We start from the raw sequence: 21,706 nt of genomic DNA, 5'->3' as shown, positions 1-21,706 counted from the left end.
CAAAACACTAGTAGGAAAGTGCTAATTTTTATATAATATATAATTTTTAAATAAAGTTTTATACATGTACACTTTCAAACAAAATAAAGAACTTATTAAATGCATCTAGGTTTTAAATTTAAAGCAGCTGCCGCCCAAAGCCAATGCCCAAGCTCCGCCCATTCGTTTCAACATGCAAGCGCGGGAAAGAGCTTTTGTCAGGCGACCGACAGCTTTCAGCGCTTACCAACTACGAAGTTATAAACTTACGGTTACGTATTACGTTTAGTCGCGCTAGAAACGCCGCGCGAGGTGCACGTGTGTTGGCCTCCTTGTATTTGTCTTCGCGTTGTATTTCAATGTTTACGCGAACGTGAAAGTTACGCAAAAAATTTTAAAAACTTTTTTTTTATTGTAAAAATAAATTATATGCAATATATATAGTGTAAATAGTGAACTTTATTTAAGAAATATGGACAAAAACACGACAAATCCACCGTCTCCGTCGAAGACCAAAGTGAAGAAGGAGAATGAAGAGGAAATAAAGGTATGAATAGAAGTTATTGTTAGTTAAATATTTTTCATGACATTGATGCTAATTTCCGTGTGAGCATCGTCGTGTTTCAGCGTCGTTTCGTTTCGTTGGCAAGCGGCCTGTTTCATCTTGTCTCGAAACAGGAGACGCCGTGTCGTATTTATAAATTTGATCCGTTTACCGCCGATCCGAGAGGGTCCCTTCAAAGGCTCAACTCGTGGAGCCACGCCGAATAAATTATTCAGTATACGATTACAATATTAATTACATTTTGCGATACACAATAAAATGCGTGTAATATCACGTTTTCGAGGCCTTTTCCAGCCATTAAAGTGTGTAACGTGATATCCGAAGCGCGCTCGGATCGCTGTAACCAGAGTCGTTGGATGTTTTGATAATAGATATAGGCAGCGGAGCTGTGTGAGTGTGTACGGATTGGTGGTACGATACATGTCTGCGTGCGGGGTAATTTTAGACGTTCCTTTGCTCAAAACGTAACACGAGACCGTCCCAGGCCACAAGCCGACGCTACAATTTATTGTTTTCATCTGATTATCGCATTCTAGCCTATGGTAATATCGCGTAATACAGCTGCGAATTGTAGTGTACATAATAAATAGTCGGCCGCCCCCGCTGATTCGTGCTTTTATTTTGGCACCACGGAAATAGTTTGACATGTCAATAACCCCATTTGCAGTGTCCACGCGAAGATGACGTCACGGGACAGGGTAATTTGCGTAAGAAAGTGAGGTCAATTTAATTTATGTTTTACGCGTCTAGCGCCCCAAATTACTGAGGATCTAATGGGATTTTATTTTCGTGACTTGAGCTGGTTGGATCTCCACCTACATAACTATTATCTTACCAGCAACATCAATTTATACTTTATTTAAAAAGAAAATTAAAGCAATTTATCAAAAATGTTATGATTAGGGTAAAAAACTACACTAATTAGAATATTTAACTATAATAATAGAATGAACGACTTTAATATTAATTAATTTAAGCGTAACGTCGTCGTCTTTAACATCATGATGGACGGGCTGGCTAAAAAAATAAAAAAAGAAATCGTAATTCTAAGTTATTCAATTTTATTGTGACAAAATAAACAAAAAAAAAATTAATTTAAAATGCTTTACTGCAAAGGGACACAATAGTACCTATATAGGTATATAAAACACAAAGTAAATAAAACCATATTTTTTTTTATTATTTATTATAATATTAACACCAACAATAAGTACACTAATAAATACAATTGAGTCTTTAAATGGTGTACAAATTAAGTGTCTCCTAAATTATAGGTGTTGCAAAATATATCAACATTTCGAGTTATATTTCTAAAATAATAATTTTAAAAATTAAAATATTTATAACAAATAAAAAAAGATATTAACAAATAAATTATTATAAAATTATCACATGATTTGATATTTAAAATTTTAGAATACGATTAAAAGCAAAGAAAAATAAGAGGTACATTTGTAAAGAAAAAGAAGTTAAAAACAAAAATGTATACATTATTATTGATTATTGAGCAAAAAAAAAATAGATATTTTTTTACGAAACTGATTCAATTTGTCATTAAAAATATCAATTATAAGAGCTTCGTTTGACTCTTTTTTATTGTTAATCATATTGAGCATTTTGTAGATATTATTATAATCGATGATTACCCTGTTAATTGGAGAGTAGCGCCCCTGACGGGAGTGAGTAAGTTTTTCAACGAAGGAGTATACACATGGTCTAGTAGCCTTTTTAGGAGTACGAGTCATAATTTTAGAAAGGAGGCTGAACTACAGTCAATGTTTCCGTTTAATAACCTATATAGGAAGATGTTATCGAGGTAAAATTAAAAACTATAAAATTTACAAAATCTCCGACTAAAAAGAAATCTAAAAAGTAAATATATCCAAAACCTATTCATTGAGACCATTCGAATGAGACCAAAAACGATATCTCTGTAGTTGGCAAGGTGGTGGGTATTATACTGATTCCAGATGAGGCTGTGGCATCAGGCAGCAAACTTTTTATTGTAATATCATTAAACTCATTGATCAAATAGGTTTCTTTTTATTGCTTCGGGGTTTAAATACATATTTTAAATATTAAAAATATTATTAATTATCATTTATAGAAATAAATAGAAAAAAAATTATTATGTGAATTGTGGCTCTAAAACGACGAACCATTACTACATTGTATTAAAAAATTTTTAAATGTGACGAATATGAAATATATATCAATGAAATTGCACATATGTAACACTATGGGAGTATTGATTTTAGTCGTTTGATATATACATAGTTATGTATATATGTATTATATACAACATGAATAGATAGTACGCTATTGTTCTAGGCACCACAACGTTATTTATATTTTTAATTTTAGAACCTGGTTCGCAATATTTGTAATTCTGCTTCTGCGCCATTACATTGTACATACAAGATATAGACTCGTAAGATATAACCGTTTATGATTTTTTTTAAAAAAAATAATATGTAAAAATGTTATTTTGTAGCCAATTACTAATATTATAAATGCCAAAGTGACTCCCTCTGTATATCTGTTACGCTTTCATGGCTATACTACTGAACCATTTTGAAGTAAATTTGGTATAAAGCAAGCTTGAACCTCAAACTTAAATTTCAAAACCTTATACTTACCTCCCCGTAATACACGGGTGAAGTGGTGGGCGAAAACTAGTTTTATATATTGTCCGTTTCTTGCACACTTGTATGTTATCAAATGGATCTATTTAATGCGTATTTTTAGTATCCACTATATATAGCTAAATATTATTATAGATTTTTCAACAATAGAAGGCTTTTTATTAAACAACGTCCTTTTTTAAGTTTTCTTTTTTATAGAATAGGAAGGCGGACGAGCATATGGGCCACCTGATGGTAAGTGGTCACCAACGCTCACAAACATTGGCATTGTAAGAAATGTTAACTATCGCTTACATTACCAATGCACAATCAATCTTGGGAACTAAGATGTTATGTCCCTTGTGCCTGTAATTACACTGGGTCACTCACCCTTAAAACCGGAACACAACAATACGAAGTACTGCTATTTTACGATAGAACATCTGATGAGTGGGTGGTACCTACCCAGACGAGCTTGAACAAAGCTCTACCACCAGTAAGCTTAGTGAAATGCTTATCAGTACATTAAAAGGTAAGTTTGGTCTTGCAGTCTTTGTCATCTTGTCTCTATGAGTAAATGTGACCATTAACCCTGCATATTTGTTCGTCTTTCTTCATTTAATATTATAACAGAACGATAATATAAAAAAAATAATGATACTGAATGGTGCGGTGCTGCCATATTGCAAAAATGTATTTTTAAAGATTATAATATCGTTATTGGTAATAGTGAAAATCATAACACCCAATATTCATGCGAACATACGAGTATAAAGCGGTTTGTTAAAAAGCGACATACGTTTGTATACTGTACTTTTCGAGGCATATTGCTTTTACAAAATCCAATACTTTATATTATAAAATTCATAGTGCACATAAATAACTTTAAACGGTGTCACAAAACGATGTGTCACACGATTTTGATCCGCGAAACATTCGTAAATCTTTCAAATTCGTACTAGAATAAGTTGTTTTCAATCTATATGATAATTTATGGCGATGCATCGATCCCTTTCGCGATTCTCGTAACGGTATGCATGCTACTGCTATTGCTCAACATATCAGGTTGTAAATTGGCGTCGTATTATAGGAAATTTCGTTGAAAACATGCAAACAATATGGAAGCCACTCCGCTTCTGATACTTTCACAGGAAAAATTCAAGAATCCAAGTAATGTTAAAACCATGCATATTTACAAATCGTGACCTTTGTAATTAAGTTAACATTTATCTATATATTTTTGAGTTTAATTAACGACTATTCAAGTAATTTGAATTTCTAAGCTTGAGATTATTTAAAAAAGAAAAACATTAGTAATAAACATATTTTTTTCTTAAAGAATTTCTTTTAGGAATAAATTACTTAAATTAATAACGTTGTTTAATATTCTTAATATTGTACGACCCATTCGCTAAACAACAAAGTGTACAAATTTATTAGAAAAGTAGTAAGGAAACGTCAGGTATATATATACACAAACTATTAAATGTAATGGTCTCGCTGTCATCTCGCAAAGGACATACGAGTAATAAACGTAATGTTAGTTAATAAGCGGATTAAATTATAAGATTAGTTTTGTAACATTGGATCTAAATAGAATATTTTCCGCATGTCCGAATCAACGTCAGCGACATTGCATCGGATGCGCCCGCGCAGTATTGGGCCAAGGTCGTACGTCGGTCGGACGCAGAACAGTGACAGTGTTTTTTCTTTCATTATAAAAAAAATAGACGTTATATTTACATATTGATGCAAATTCAGGAAATAAACTACATTCAAGTTGTATGTATGCATGAATTTGACACAATGTAAATATTTTGCAGATATAATAATTAATGATTAGAAAGCATAAATAACGGGGGTTATAAGGTTACTAACCATGTAAAATTAAAATGTCATAAAACTGATATTTTAAAGTTAACATACTCGTTAACCCAAGAAATATCACTCATATCATTTGTTAAGGAATATATGGTAGAATAGGCAGTAAAAAAAATGTTTTATTGATAACAATTAAAGCATTACAAACTAGTTAAAAGGGCTCATTTGCGTGGACACATCCTCCGACAGACAAACAAAAGTTGCCTATAACAATGATAGTAAAATACAGGCTATGTTTCTACTTTACTAATTTCTTGTATGACTAATTTAGTATAAGTAAGCATTGAGTTTTTGCTAGCTTTCGATGAGATGAAAACTTAAACAGCGAGATCGAACCTATTGCTTTTAAAACGCTTAAAATTGGTTCGTACGTGTACCTATTATTTCATATTTTATAATAAACAAAAATATAAAATATTAAATAAAAACAATAAAGTAACAGCCTGTGAATGTCCCACTGGTGGGCTAAAGCCCTTCTGTCCATTTTTTTGAGGAGAAGGTTTGGACCTTATTCCACCACGCTGTTCCAGTGCGGATTGGTGGAATACACATGAGGCAGAATTTCAGTGAAAATAGACACAAGCAGGTTTCCTCACGATGTTTTCCTTCACCGTAAAGCACGAGATGCATTATAATCACAAATCAAGCACATTAAAAATTCAGTGGTGCTTCCCCGGGCTTGAACCTACGATCATCGGTTAAGATTCACGCGTTTTTACCACTGGGCCATCTCGGCTTTTAATAAAATAAAAAAAAAAAACAATAACAACCATTAAAAGATAAAGCATATTTTTTTTTGTCTACCATAAAATGCATACATGAAACATAATATTATTATATTATAATTAGGAATAAAAATGTACACCGGGTTATTTATCTATAATAAGAGATCTGTCAGAAGCCCTAGTAGTTGGAATTTTTTTACATAACGTGTGATGCAGATGTAAAATAAAATTGATAAATAAAACTGAAAAGAATGTTTAACATAATAAATACGATACATACCAAATAAAGTAAACTAAATATAATACATACATTATGTATTATATTATATTGAAATAAAATGCTTTGTTCTTTTTTTTAAATTTATCTTAGTAGGATTATAATGAAAATGTGATCAGAAAGTCGATAAAAGACTTGTAGAATAAAGTATTGACTTGAAGAAAAAAAGGAAATTTGGAACAAGTGCTTTGTCCTACGTTTCAGTTCAGAAACTTGCCTAAACAAGTGATAGAATTTCTCTTCACGGTATTTTTGCTATAACATTAATATAGTGTACATGTGAAAAAAAAACATATTAATTGCAATTGCTAATTGTAAAAATATATTCTTTATTTTAATTTAATTATTTTCGAACGTTAATTTTTTAAATTGTGCCTATTATTTAATACATACTATACTGAAAAAGAAACCTCGTTTCAACATGGGCTCCCATCTCTAATTTTTTTACTTACTTTGTATAATATAGTTATAGAATTTCGCATAAGCAATGACTTAATTAAAAATGATTTTAGATTGATTGAAAATAAAACGAACAAACATGATAAGTTAGCGCCTGTGATGGGAGTGTCATGCGATAGTTGAAACTGACACCAGCCATGCGAGCCTCTGCATTGTACATCATTGTGGCAAAGAATACAGTACTGTTTAATAGTAGACACGACTTTTAATGTATTTTTATATATAATATAATATTAAAATTTAAAAATACCTTTGTGTATATTTATTAAAAAGTACATTTGTGGCGTTTTTGTCACTGATAATAAATACCTAACCCCTAATTATACTATGTGTCTTTTATTTTCACTGTTTGGTTAAGTTTATGAAAGGCGTATTAAACGATAATTTCAAGAGTTGTACAGAACTAAAATTATAGTTAATTTGTAGATTAATTTTACAAATTTGGTTATTAGACTATTCACTTTTTATTTTAGTTAAATTACTTTAGATTGTTGATTTAAATGAAATAAGTAATATATCATAAATTTATTTTCATCAAAATTAATATTATTATAAATAACCGTTTACTACCGCATCGGGGAAAATTATATTAATAAATTATCACTAAGATCGGAAAGTAATCGTTACCGTTTGAAGTTATGGCGTTGATCTGTACCGATTATGAGCATTGGTATGTATAACAATTGGTTAGCGCCACGAAAATTCTTCAAGTACATTAATTATTATTACTACTGGTGAAAAAAGTTTTTAAGTCTGATACTTAAAAACGCCTCTAAATTATGATTAAATTGTCTCGTATCTAATTGTTTTATACTCTATGTCTAGGGGGTGAATAAACACCACCTCGCAGGCATAGGAGGCGTGCGTGCACGTATCAAGTGTCTTATGTCCAGTAGTTTCAATGAATATGCGACGTATTTATAAGGCATTAAGGTTCATAATTACTGTTATAATCGTTAGGGATGAGCTAGATAAATCTAGCGTTAGTTTAGATTTCAAAACGTTAGTTCAAGGATTATTTACAGTTATTTTATACATTAAGTAATATTGTATGTAGCATCTTGTAGTGATTTTATTTCTTCTAATTATATTAACTGTCTCGATTTCTCTTTTGTTGTGATTTATTTGTCCTTTTAGTTGATTTATAGTAAGTGTATCCTTTATTCGTTATAAAACATGATGTATTTCATCCTCACTATTAAAATCTTCGTAACTCCTATGACCAACTACCAGCTACCGCCCCAAATTCGCACTAGTAGGTATATATTACTATTATAATTATTTAATTATTAACTATTCTTACATCTTCACAGCCTGCATGTTTTTTTATTTCCAGGTACCACCTTATCTAACCCTAGAGATGGTGTATATACATGTATATATTCCATATATATATATATATATATATATAAGTTACATATTTACATATTATGATAAAAAATATTTGACATTGATGCTGATGTTTGTTGATCTGCTGATTACACTCCGGCCACGGCTGACAATCTCATGGGAGGCTCACCAGCAGGACGTAGTATAGTGCACAAGTCTGTGCGCCAACACAGTTTCACTCTCTATCCTCTCGCTCGACGATTCGACACGACCGGAAAGAGTTTAGGCGTAGAACCAACGAGTTTACGTGCTTTCCGAGGCAAAGAAGTGTATACAATTCCAACTTAAAAACTCCGCAATGTTACTGAGGATTTTTCGACAGAAAACCCCAATAATATTTTATCGGCCGACCCGAGGTATGATTTCCGAACCTTGGATCTGCGGCCATATGCATATGCTAGCCAAGATCAACGAGGCAGTCAACATTATGTAATTTAACATTACGTATGTATATACAGTAACATCCTGTTAATGTCCCACTGCTGGGCTAAGGCCTCCTCTCCCTTTTGAGGAGAAGGTTTGGAGCTTATTCCACCACGCTACTTCAATGCGGGTTGGTGGAATACACATGTGGCAGAATTTCAGTGAAATTAGACACATGCAGGTTTTCCCATGATGTTTTCCTTCACCGTCAAGCGCGAGATGAATTATAATCACAAATTAAGCACATGAAAATTCAGTGGTGCTTGCCTGGGTTTGAACCCACGATCATCGGTTAAGATTCACGCGTTCTAACCACTCGGCCAACTCGGCTCTCAGGCCATCTCGGCTCTCGTATGTATATATTAAAATTTAAATATACTGTATAAATAAGTCCGATAAAATTGTCGATCGAATCTAAAAGGTGTTTACTCAAAACTCTCAAGTGCACTTTTGAAGCCCTTATTTTTTAAGTTTGTCATAAGCTAACACCGTTTCGAAATGAAGATTTTACTTAGAAGCTTCGACAAGAAAATCAACTCGCCCATATTTACTAGTAAAATTGAATCCCATATACAAATGTATAAATTTTTATTCCTTTTAATGCACGAGAGAACGGTAATTTATTTGCATGTTATGAAATATTCCGATTTCACTTAAGTTCAATAAATCACATATAAAATAAACATAAGTTATAAATGTTCTTTTATTATATAAAACGAATATCACATTGCGTTGAAAAAACCTCGTGTTGAGTTTCAGAAATATGACTCCCGTGATGGCGAACATTTAACGAATGTTGTTTTAACGTTACCATCAAAATTATAAAAGCTATAAAAATACAACGTATTTTATTAAACGACATTAAATTTATTTGTATTGGTTTTCGTATCGAAAATAAAACTGTTACAGTCCGAACGTTGTTAAATTTAGGAAATGTTTTAAATAAGCTATAAAACAGCAAGGTATTGTATTTACTTATAATTTTATTAGCGGATATAAAATCAAGTTCGTTGGACGCACTAATACAAATCAAGTTTAGTTTGTTTCACACAATATTTTCGTCTAGCTCGCTTTTCGATGTTTAAAAGGCCTGACTTTAATCTAATATTCATTCTGTTGGATCGATTTGTTAAAGTCAAAATCGACCGTACTCTACTCATGATTAATTAATTTTACGATTTTTTTTTTGCACCTACAATATAAGTGAGACTGGCTTCAAAAGTAATAGTTTCTTCTTTTACTTTGATTCTCAGTTATCAAATATATATTATATAACATTTATGTATTCCTTTTAATTTTGCATTATACTTTAAATTTCTTTTGTATTATCTTGTAGTGAGTATTGTAATACATACAACCTCTTTTGTTTCGGATCTTGGGTCATCTCGCGTTAGAGATTTTATCTTTGGGTGAATAGGAATTGGCTGTGGAACAGTTGCCTGTAACTTACTAGGTCATGTTACTCTTGTTCTTGTTGTATCTCCAGTTTTCAGATATATCATTCATATATGATATTTAATAACATCTCAATTGCTATCTATATTATAATTTTTTTATTTTATTTTTTTATTACTATTGTAAAGAGATATGTTTTTGGTTAATTATTTTTACAAAAGAGATTAATATACTTTCGTTGCTGTTTTGTTCATACATAGGTATATGTAGTAAACATAATTTAAATAAAAAAATACCAATTAAAAGCGAGTCCTAAAATAAACGTTGTTCAGTAAAATAATAAAATATGTAAAATTATATCTTTGCTTTTATCTGCTACGGGTATTTTGATTCAAAATTAAAACCTGTAACTATCCACACACATTAAAAAATTTAAATAATATTATTAGTATAATAATAGCTTAGTAATAGTAGTATATAAAATAATAATAATAATAGAACTCATTTGCATTAATTATATATTATGTTATTTATAAATCAGTGATCATGGCAAAAATGTCCCTTCGGCAATTAGGTATTGTAAGCTTAAAGTACCCTCGATATTTGAATTGATAAATAATTATAATATTTAAATTTAATTTAAAACAATTTTTGAAAAGTACTATTAATTTAAAAATATATTATAATTTCCAGTTGTATACAAAAGATGTAGTCCCAATGGTCGAGTCTCAAATTTCGGACGAGTTAAGCATTAGTCACAGATAAAGCAACCCTTTACAGGTAATTTGAGCCAGTGACGGTGTCTTTCGGTGCCTTTTAGCATGGTGTCAGATAACTGGCGTCTAATTTCATGACCTGCTTTTTGGAACCAGTAGCTGACCAAGATATATGTACGGTGAATAAACTTAAATAAATACTCACAATTTCCTTTTTTTTTTTTAAATTATAGCTGTCGACTTTAATTAAAATGATTAATTATTGCTTAAATATATATAAAAATAATAAAAATATTGAACAAAAAATAAAAATAACCTATTAATTAATGAAAAAAGTACTTCGCGAAAAGTTTTAGTGCATTAAAATCTAAGTCGCTATTAAATATTATATTGAAAAAAATATATTATCTTTTGCTTTCAATGTTATTAATAGCGGTTAAAGTGTGTACAAATGCGTGGGGTAAGCCATATTAATACATATTATGATACATTTAAAAATTGATCTTCTGAATCCGATAAGAAATTAAGATAATAAGTCGAATGATTCGATATTCAAAACAAGCAAACGGAGGCAAACTATGTATAATGTAAATAAAAAACCTTGAATCATAAAAGATCGGTAATTTGTAAGTGTCAGTTGAAAATAAAAGATTGTCGTAAAGGGTAAAATTACACCGGGCGATGACATTTCGTATCGATTAAGCGAGATATCGGGTTACAAAGATGTTTGATATCATCATGATTCGATTATTTGTAACCGGTAGCTTTAAGTTTAGACTTTGGTATTCGAAATTTAAAAAAAAAAATACTTCACACTAAAATAACCTCTGAATATTGCATATTATCAGTTTTATGTATTCGGTTTATATTTTATTTACTATGAAAAATTGTTTACGAAAATAATTAAGTATATTATGTATAAGTCAAGAAGGTACCTATCGGTGTAAAGTAAGCACTTATGCGTTATATAACATAACCTTTTACAATAATTAAGCTTCATTTGTACTCAAAACTACTTGTGTATACGATTGTTTACATTAAAGCTTTAGGGCTCAGGTCCTTTGTCATTATAGACATAAGGGGATCAAGTATGTGTCGTAGAGTCGTATTGTTGCTTTTTAGAGGATGGGCAATATTGTGGGTCTATTAGTTACAGTCGCACCTTTTTTTTATAGAATAGGAAAGCGGACGAGCATATGGACCACCTGATGGTAATTGGTCAGCAACGCCCTTAGACAGTGGCATAGTAAGAAATGTCATCCATCTCTCACATAGCCAATGCGCCACCAATCTTGGGAACTAAGATTTTATGTTCTTTGTGCCTGTAATTACACTAACTTACTCACCCTTCAAACCGGAACACAACAATATCAAGTACTGCTGTCTTGCGGTAGAATAATTATTACCTCTGAGTTATAATAACTATTGTTTTTTAAATAATTTTTATGTTTACTGGTCGGTGGCAGTCGCCCAATGAGCGTCGAGAATTTAGTAAGATTAGTAAATTTGAATTCGCTCGTCATTTTAGAAACTGGCAATCACTCCAAAACAATCCCGTTGATTTTCTTTCAACGGTATTCTTCAGGTCTGAAGTACCACAATAATACTTAGTATTGTTGTGTTCCAGTTTGAAGGGTCAGTTAGCCAGTGTAACTACAAACAAGAGACATAACACGTTAATTCCCAAGGTTGGTGGTGATTAGTGGTAGAAGATTATTCCTTGTCAATAAAACAAAATAAAACAGTTCTTTTATAATTTAATTATAACAAATATTCAGATCATATTTTAATTGTTTTATTTTATCGTTAAAGCATCATTCGGTAGCAAAACGTTTTTTTCCCAGGCTATTGTCGGGAGGTTCGTTTTACACTAAAATTAACGACGGGCGTCCGGTGTCGAGCTACTAAGATAATTAAAATGCGATCGAAACTCGTGACGCGTCTCAGATTATTATAATTAAAAATCTTCTCCATTACATCTCCAGTATAAAAGTTCATTTACTGAGATTTTTCAAAGCCAAGAAATATTTTCGAGTCTAAGTAGTTTGTTTGTAACGAGACGATAGATATTATGTTCAATGAATGATATACAATGTACAATATTTGGCTGCAATAATAATTTAAATAATACATTATTTCATACTATTTATGAATTTTTTTTCTACCAACCCGCATTGGAGCAGCGTGGTGGAATAAGCTCTAAACCTTCTCCTCAAAAAAAAAAAAAGGGAGAGGAGGCCTTAGCCCAGCAGTGGGACATTAACAGGCTGTTCCTGTTCCTGTATTTATGAATTTTTTTTAATAAATTAGTAAACCTTTAAAAAAACATCTATACTAATATTTATTATAAATAAGAAAGTAACTGTCTGTATGTTTCCACTGAATTGAATTTGATGAAATTTGGTATGGAGCAAGCTTGAAGCCCAATGTTAAGCTACTTTTTATACCTAACACCTGTCTCCCCTCGCCCTAACACGCGGGTGAATCCTGGGGCAAAAACTAATACTTTATTTAGTGGACTCGGAATCAGTCAAAATTTCTTTGATTTTGATGATTTTTTTAAATGTTTTATTAAATATTAAACTTATATTTAAAAATTATAACTTTTTTTCCGACCAGTTTCAATTTTTAAACTAAATGTTGCAGTATTTTATTTAGTATGATAAAAAAAAACTAATGTACTCCATTATTTGTATTTGGTGTAAAGCAAAGGTTTATAATTACCTTCTAATAAATATGTATAATAATAATGTCCTCCATACCGATTTCGGCCACGGCGGCCAATCTCAAGAGAGATTAGCCAACTACGCAGGAGATATTATAGTGCACAAGTGTGTGCGCAAACACAGGTGCACTGTCTATTCCCAAACTCTCATAATCCGATGGGACGGCAATCCGACACGACCGGAAAGAGTTCAGGCACAGGACCAACGGCTTTACGTGCTTTCCGAGGCACGGGAGTGTACACACTTCCAACTTCCACACTCCGGGCTGCTACTGAGAATTTTCTGACAGAAAAACTCAATAACTTTTTATTGGCCCGACCTGGGAATTGAACCCAGGACCTCCGGGTCTGCGGCATTATATGAAGCCACTAGACCAACGAGGCAGTCATAGTCAATATGTCAATATGTATATTATTACCAATACAATGCAATGTCTTAAAACTATGAAACAAAGAGACTTGAAACTTGGAGGAGATTTTCGTTTCGTTTCGTAGTAGAGGTGCAATTAGAAACGATTTAGTGAAATTTTGATTTTAAACGGGTACTTCAGTTGTTTTAACATTATACTTCGTCCAATAGGCTTATTTAATTTTATTATTTTTAGAAATATAAAATTGAAATAATATAAATAATTATGGTCGAATGCGTTTTTGGGCTTAGATAAACGTATTGCGCTGATTTACTTTCTACTTCCGAAGTCGCGACTGCTTGTGGTAGAAGGGCATAATATCTACATAAAGAAAGTATTTGTTATTCGTACTGCGGCGCCCGAATTTTGATTTATATGTAGTATAGTATATAAAGCAGTAGATTTAATTAATCTAAACTGAGATAAGTAAGAAATATCGTATCGATTACAGAGAATGAAAAAATTACAAAATAATTACATATATATATATTTTATAATTATTTCTAAATAGGTCAAAATTTTATTATATTATATTATATTTGTATTATATATAATTATAATTAAAATACACTTAAACTGTCTTAACATTAACGGACTTACAAACCTTGCTTAGCAGTTGTTTAATTGAACACCGATTACAAATTTAACTTTCGAAACACCTGATTTAACATCCGAAAGAATAATACTCAGCATTGTTTTACAAAGCCCAGATGGCCCAGTGATAAGAACGCGTGAATCTTATCCGATGATCGTGGGTTCAAAACCGGGTAAGCGCCACTGAATTTTCATGTGCTTAATTTGTGATTATAATTCATCTCGCGCTTGACGGTGAAGGAAAACATCGTGGAAATACCTGCATGTGTCTAATTTCACTGAAATTCTGTCACATGTGTATTCCACCAACCCGCATTGGAGCAGCGTGGTGGAATAAGCTCCAAAACATTCCCTTCAAAAAGGGAGAGCAGGCCTTAGCCCAGCAGTGGGACATTCACAGGTTGTTATTGGTTATTAATATTAATTGTTTATGGTATTACTGGTATAAACAACGTTTATAAGTAAGGCCATATTGTTAAATGACGATTTGGAAATTTGTAACGAAAACCTCTTATACCGAAGTTTCCAAAATAAATTAGTATTTTCCTCCAACCCAACGCTCGAATATGAAATATTCCATTTGGTTCAGTACAGCATCTAGCGTTTCATCCATAAAGGTGTCTCGTTTAGAGAACTCGATCCGTACATAATTAATGCCTCAACTAGCCCGCTATTGGACACCGCTCGCGTCAGCTCTGACGGTCATTTTCAAAAACAAAAAGGACTAACATAAGCCAGTCGTTTTCTTCATGTTTTCATTTGTACTAAATGTCAAAGTAAATGACAATTTGCGCAGAAGAGAGAGAATCCTCCTCATGTGCTTTTAATGATTCGATGACTTTTACATCTTGTATTTATATATGATATTGATATTTTAAGACTGAGAAAGTACTTAAAAATATAAAATAAATTATTTTAATATATTTTTTTAGCATTAAAATTACAATGAAAAAAAAAAGATTAGCTATGGTATAATTATGTACGTGTCGTAGGAGCATGTCATATTTTTTTCGGAGGAGTCGCTGTCAGTCCGGCGAACGCTGCCAAAAACCTTTTATTGGTTTGTAGATCTGAGAAATACCGACGCAATAGTCTAGACTGTATTCATATAATTTATGTTTTAGATTAGTAATAGTAACTACATTAAAAATGAAATAATCTAAAAAATAATAACAATTACAATTTATTGATGATACAGTATCAAAACTAAGTGATTTGTATCTATAGTTACAGCGAGTAGTTAGAAATATATTTTTAATATTATATTCAAATCATGTCTACATATCCCAACCCTGGATCGATGAATCAGCACCCTATTTCATCTGAATCTAGTATTTCATCCACAAAGGGTTCTCGTTTAGGGAACGCGATCCTCTCATAATTAATGCCGGTCTCAACTGGCTAGACATCGAACACCAACACCGCTTGCGTCAGCCCTCTGACGCTAGTTTCGAAAAAGCAGATCTAATTATTCATTGCTTTCTCGTTCACTTCACAAATATATATAACCAATAATTTTGATGTTATATTACATCGTAATATATGAATGTAATAATTAAATAATGTTTTGATGTCTTAAAAAGACAAATATGTATGTTTGTTTAGATCTTTTTTCTTAAAATTATGACGAGGTATTAGTGCTTTTTTTACGCTGGAAAAACGCATTACGCATTTCCCCCACGGGAACAGAGGGGTGGGTATGTGGGGCTTGCACTTCCGAGGCGCCGAGTGCGCCCCTAACAACGGAATACCCACTAAAAAAGCCAGCCCTTTCCGTCTTAACGAGGAGTGCCACGGGATCGCTTGCGCATGCTACTGCGACGCTCTGACGGCCGGCCTATGCAGACCTCCATTCTCTAGGAGGATTACCAGGGTACTGAAAACTTCCCTAGTCCCGGCGACGCCTATTGTGGCGGAGGGAGAAGGTGCGCATAGCGCCTCTTTCTTCTCCCCGATCTTCTTCGGTGGAGCAGGTCTGTAGAGGCGTTCTCTTCCCGCTCCCGCTCCGCGGCCTCCTTCTTCAACATCACATTTTCACAGGAGACCATTTCCGACCATCACTCCTCGTTTCCGAGCATTGCGTTGATGATGCTCGGCAAGGAGAGGTCTCCGCCGACAACTGCCGCCACGGAATGCCTCTGTTGCGCCGTGTCGATTGGCGCACCACACTCGTGGCAGGAAGGTGACACTTCCCGCCGCACTATCTTGTGCAGGCACTTACCGAAGCAGCTGTGTCCGGTAGTACCTGCGTCAACCTGAACGAGAGCGTGCCCCGTTTTTGTGATGTTAGTGCTAGCGATCAAGATAAATAGGACGATAAACCAACAGACGAACGGTGAATAAAAATATCCTTTGCGATATAGGTATTATATACTTATATATATGATTTCTTGTACATTATATGTATTATATCATGCACGTAGTGCTTAAGATCGAAAGTTTCTGGTCTAAGTTATAAAACTTCCGTAAGGATTCCATACAAAAGTGTTTTGGTTCTTTCAAAGAACGTAAAACAACAGGAACGGGAAACTGAAAGTAAAGAAGTAATAGTCTGTATAATTACGTCCCACAACTAGGCTTAGGTCTCTTTTCCTTTTGATGCCAATATTTGAATCTTATTCCACCACGCTGCTCAAATGCGGGTTGATTTCCTCACTATAACTGCCTTCATCGCTGAATACGAGATGATTTCTAAAAACAATTTAAGTACATGAAAATTAAGCGGTGCTTGCCCAGGCTTACAAGCGCAAGTGGTTAAGATTCAACTGTTTTAACTACTCGGTTAGTGCCTGTCGAATTTACTATAATTAATTTATGCGTCGCTTTCTAAATAATATTAAAGAAAAACGTCTTAGAAAACCGTCACATCGAGTATGTCTTGTTGAGCAGCATTACAATGCTTTGGTCTACACATTGCGTATTTCCAAGGCTGCAATTAAGGAATAAGGTTTCAATGAACTCGATCATGCACCGAATAGTCTGATTCTAGCTCCAAGTGAACTACAATTTATTTTCGAAATTGGAATTATACTTGGGAGAATAAAAATAAACACTAATAATGTACTAAAATGGATAGGTGGCGCATTTTGAGTACAAATATTTAGACACTTTTTAAATTTATACGTAGCAGTTTTGCCATTTATGGATATTTGTCAAGGTACCTTACACGAGTTAGTTTTTATCGCAGAAGATTACTTCAACTCAATGTCTTGTTACTGTAAATGGTTAGGAAGGTCAGATGACTCATGGTAACCCAATACCTACCACTATACTTAACCCGCTATATGTGTAATAAGCAAACATAATTATACAAATACCCATTTTGTAGTCAACAATATTAAAATTAATTGTAATTAAATTATATTGTGAATGTAAGCCGGCCTGACAATTAGATGAAAATAATTATGTAGGGTATTTGACATATCATTCTTATGTGGTTTTGTATTCAATTTTAAGTAAAGTTGTAGCATGTATATGTCCTACTACCTGTGCAATAAGAAGATTTTATAGAGCTTATTCCACCTCGGTGCCTAAATGTGAGTCGGTGGATAAACATGTGTCACAATTTCAAATCCAACGCACGCAGGGATCCTTATTATGTTATGATGAATTTTAAAACCAATTAATACTTTTTTAATATTGTATAACCTTATTTTCAAATGGATCATTGATAATATTTGAAACTTTTACCTTGACCCCATGTCATATAATCCCTTTTGTAATGCGACTCTACGATTACGACTCTACAATGACAAATTCACATCTGACATTCCTTAAATGTAATTAGACTCCATAATGTATTTTCTTTGCTGAGTAAAAAAAAATGTTATTATACTTATATTTATGAATAATGACAGCTTTAGTTACGTACTTTAATAATACATTAAAAAGGTAGCAATCGAAACTTTGGCCGAAAACATTGATTTGATTTGTGAACGTTTAGGAATCAAAATCCCATTTATAATTAATAAATCCTCGTTGTATTCTTTGTTAAAATCCATTGACGCATTGAGTTTATAAGGGCCTACACACCACATAAGAATAGGGTACTAGATAAGTATCCTTAGTTGTGCTATAATCAGATTAAAATTTTACAGATTAATGTTATGATCAAGTAATTGTCGAGGAACAACACTAGTATCTCATCTTTAGACTTATAAACCGATTTAGTAAATAATAATAATAATTTAATAAATAGTCGATCAACAACAACGACGATGTTGATATGCTATTTGAGATGCTTGCGTTCTTTAATTAAAATTATTAAAATCGCTTGTTATAAATTGTTTCATTTTTATATATCGCTATTGGTTAATTCGACAATATTTTTAAATTCGTTTTTACATCTTGGCTGGCTATTTTATGATTGGAAAAAACTATATACTAAAGATTTTGAGGTTGTTTTTTTAAATTTAAAACTACGCTAAAGTCGGTCTTTAAAGGTATCGTATGGCAAAGCAAATAAGAATATTAACCGTTTGACTGCGCCGTATTATATAACTTGCAAAACAAATAATGTCTGATACCCGTGCGAAAATATTGCTATACTGAATTAGCTGACGTGTTGTATGTTTGTTTGTGATATATTTACTAATTACATTCCATTCAGCGTGACTAATTGTGCACGTGTTCTTTTTTTGGTGGAATTTAGTATTTTAAAACGATTACGGACTCCGGACATTGTTAATATGGTTTCATGATATGATAGTTACATAACTTGTGATATTTGGAAATAAATACCTAAATTTTCTTCAATCATTTCAATGAGTTACTTTTTATCACTTATGAGAAATATTTGTTATTAATTTAATAAACAATAGTCGTCATTATGATTTTAAAATGTAAAATTAGAGCGTTTGAAGAAATGTGCTACAATAAAAATATACATTTTTTTTAATCATAAAATTCAAATATAATTATGAAATACACTCGAATCCATTTCCCGTTTGTATAAAATTACAAAAGGTTCATTACGCTCATAACACGTCACCGGTACAGACTATACAATTTCAGTGTAAGCTTACAAAGGAGGTTTTAGTTCGCCGGCTCACAACAGCGAGCGTAGTGTTGCCAGCTAAAACGAGTCGAAAGTGTTGCGATCTCGCATGACCAAAACTGTGCTTGGCTGAAGAGTAATGCAGCGTAACTCGATACTCGCTTTGTTTCGCGCCAGAGCCAGACGAGACGTTATAATGAGAGGCATGTGAATCGATTGACGGATATCGGAGATGTAATGGGAGCCGGTGGTTTTTGTTGCGACTTGCGTACTATTGCGTAGGGTTGCGACTTAAAATAGATTCTGGCCTGGATGGTGACGAATAAACATCGACCTTTAATCGATTTAAATTGTAATATTTGTAGATATTTTTATGTAACCAAAACCTTTGAAAACTTATGTTTCACTTAACATTGTGTTATTTTAAGTTTATGATTTAAAAAGTATGCTTAAAGATATATAGAATAATAAAAAAGTTTATAAATACAACTTTTTTATTATTTTATATATCTTTAAATAGTTATGTTCGTTCGGACTCAACGTTATACGAGTTGTTTATAGATTGAAAGTCGCAGGCTCGATCTTGATCTGGATTACTGTCGTTCCTACAAGCTTTAGCTTAACTGTATGGTAAAGTAAGAATATTGAAAAAAAGCTCAACCAATTAATATAAATCTTACACTAGAAGATTCAGCGCGTTTTGGAGAAGGTTTTGGTATATAATATGATAATATAAGTAACTGCGCATCACCCTGCGTTTTATATTTAATCTATTGACGATTGATACATATATATACGAGTATATCTAAAGCAATAAATATCAGGTTCGCATCCTTCTCAGCAGAGAACACCCATCCTCGTATTATGGTTCTTTGAAATACCTTCCATTGTGATGAACATATGCATACGGTCTCGTAACTGTCTGGCTTCAGTAGCCTGAATCAAACGACGAATCGTTAGAAATGTCCAACCAGTGTCTCGTCTAAAATAGGTCCGTTATCAGTTTTATAAATACAAATATCTTATCTATTGTAAAACAATCACAGTTTCTCTCGCAATTTCGAAATGAGTTATCTTTGTGGTTATATTTTTGGTATTAGAATATATTAGAATAGTATTAAAATTATTGATGGCCTTCAATACTTGTTTTATCATAAAATTCAACGATATCATACTATTTTGCGTATTAGATAAACAGAATAGGCAGTCTGTTTAACTATGAAAAGCATTATTTTGAAAATCAATCATCAAAGAATTAATGTACATCTTCCAGTTTGTGTAAACATCGCACCAAGCTATTATCTCTCAAAAGTCATTTTATATGTATATACGATGACGATGATGATCGACACCAGTTTTATTTAAAAGGGTCTTTTTCAGCCTACGACTCTGGCTATTTTATCTGCAGAATTTCCTAAACCATAGTAAGAGATAGCAAGTCTCCATCTCTACGATTGCGCATCCTGTTGTCAGATCAACACTATAACAAATATCTCAATGTTCACCCACAATATTTTTTTTATAATAAATAATAATAATCATCATGACTGAAATTATGGATAAATAAATTTGTGAAAATGTATGTACACAATAAGAAATTATTTGTTGAATCTTTAAGATACCAATTGATTCCACTGTACACTTAAACAGTTGAAAGTTCAACTGTTTACATTTAATTAAAGAATAGTTATTATTTTTATAAGTATAGAATTTTTTATTTGGCACAGATACAGTCGTTCGTATTATACACGTAATACAAATGCAATTAGTATTTGTGTCCACATTAACGCGATATCGTTTTACTGTATTAGCAAATTATTTGCTCGACCGACTGACACGCGATCAGCGACTCGACTCTAGTTTCTTATCATAGTAATACCTAATGAAAAAGGGAAAGTTTTGTATGTCTGTATTTAGCAAGTCAATATTTAAAACATAAATCTTTGGCGTTTTAAGCTTAATATAATTATTAAGCTTAAGCTTGAATACATATGATTAAAAAAATAACGAAGTAGTAATTCCATTTTTTTGTTAATTATTAGTACTTAACGATATTCTCCGGATCGATTTCGCCACGGCAACCAATTTCGAGAGAGATTAACCAAGCGTCTAAGCAAACACAGATGCACTCTCTATTCCCTCACTCTCATACGGGCTTTCCGAGGCATGGGAGACATCCACTCCTCTATCCACTCCACACAACTTCCAACTTCCACACTCCGGGCGTCTACTGAAAATTTTACTTTTTTTTTTTTGGCCAGACCTGGGGTTTGTATTCAGAACCTTGGGATCTACAACCTTATATAGCCACTAGACCAGTAAGGCAGTAATTAATACATTAAATATATTTAATGAACTATGACAAGTAAAAAATTAAATCTCATCGAAGATACACGTGTTCTGATCCTTGGGCCATCTTCGCTCAATTAATAATATTAATTGTCAGAGCACTATTCCCGGTTTTGCCCTTCCCTTGAAGCTCAAATAAGAGAGCGCTGTCGCTTATAAACCCGCATTTGCATCGATACTTTATATTTCATTTTATTAT

General features: G+C 32.6%; 1 protein-coding gene across 1 annotated transcript in view; it reads left to right on the top strand.

The window, feature by feature from the left end:
* The first annotated feature begins 283 nt into the window (after positions 1–283).
* The window catches only part of LOC126772340 (sine oculis-binding protein homolog), a 39,301-nt gene continuing 17,878 nt past the window's right edge, over positions 284–21,706 (top strand). The window contains exon 1 of the mRNA XM_050492675.1: positions 284–526. Coding sequence (XP_050348632.1) covers positions 452–526 — 75 coding nt within the window. The 5' untranslated portion in view covers positions 284–451. The remainder of the gene's footprint in view (positions 527–21,706) is intronic.

Source organism: Nymphalis io, chromosome 12 (genome assembly GCF_905147045.1).
Source record: "Nymphalis io chromosome 12, ilAglIoxx1.1, whole genome shotgun sequence".
Taxonomy (NCBI): domain Eukaryota; kingdom Metazoa; phylum Arthropoda; class Insecta; order Lepidoptera; family Nymphalidae; genus Nymphalis; species Nymphalis io.
Note: the sequence above shows the minus strand (reverse complement) of the source record. Positions and strands in the feature narration are given on the sequence as shown.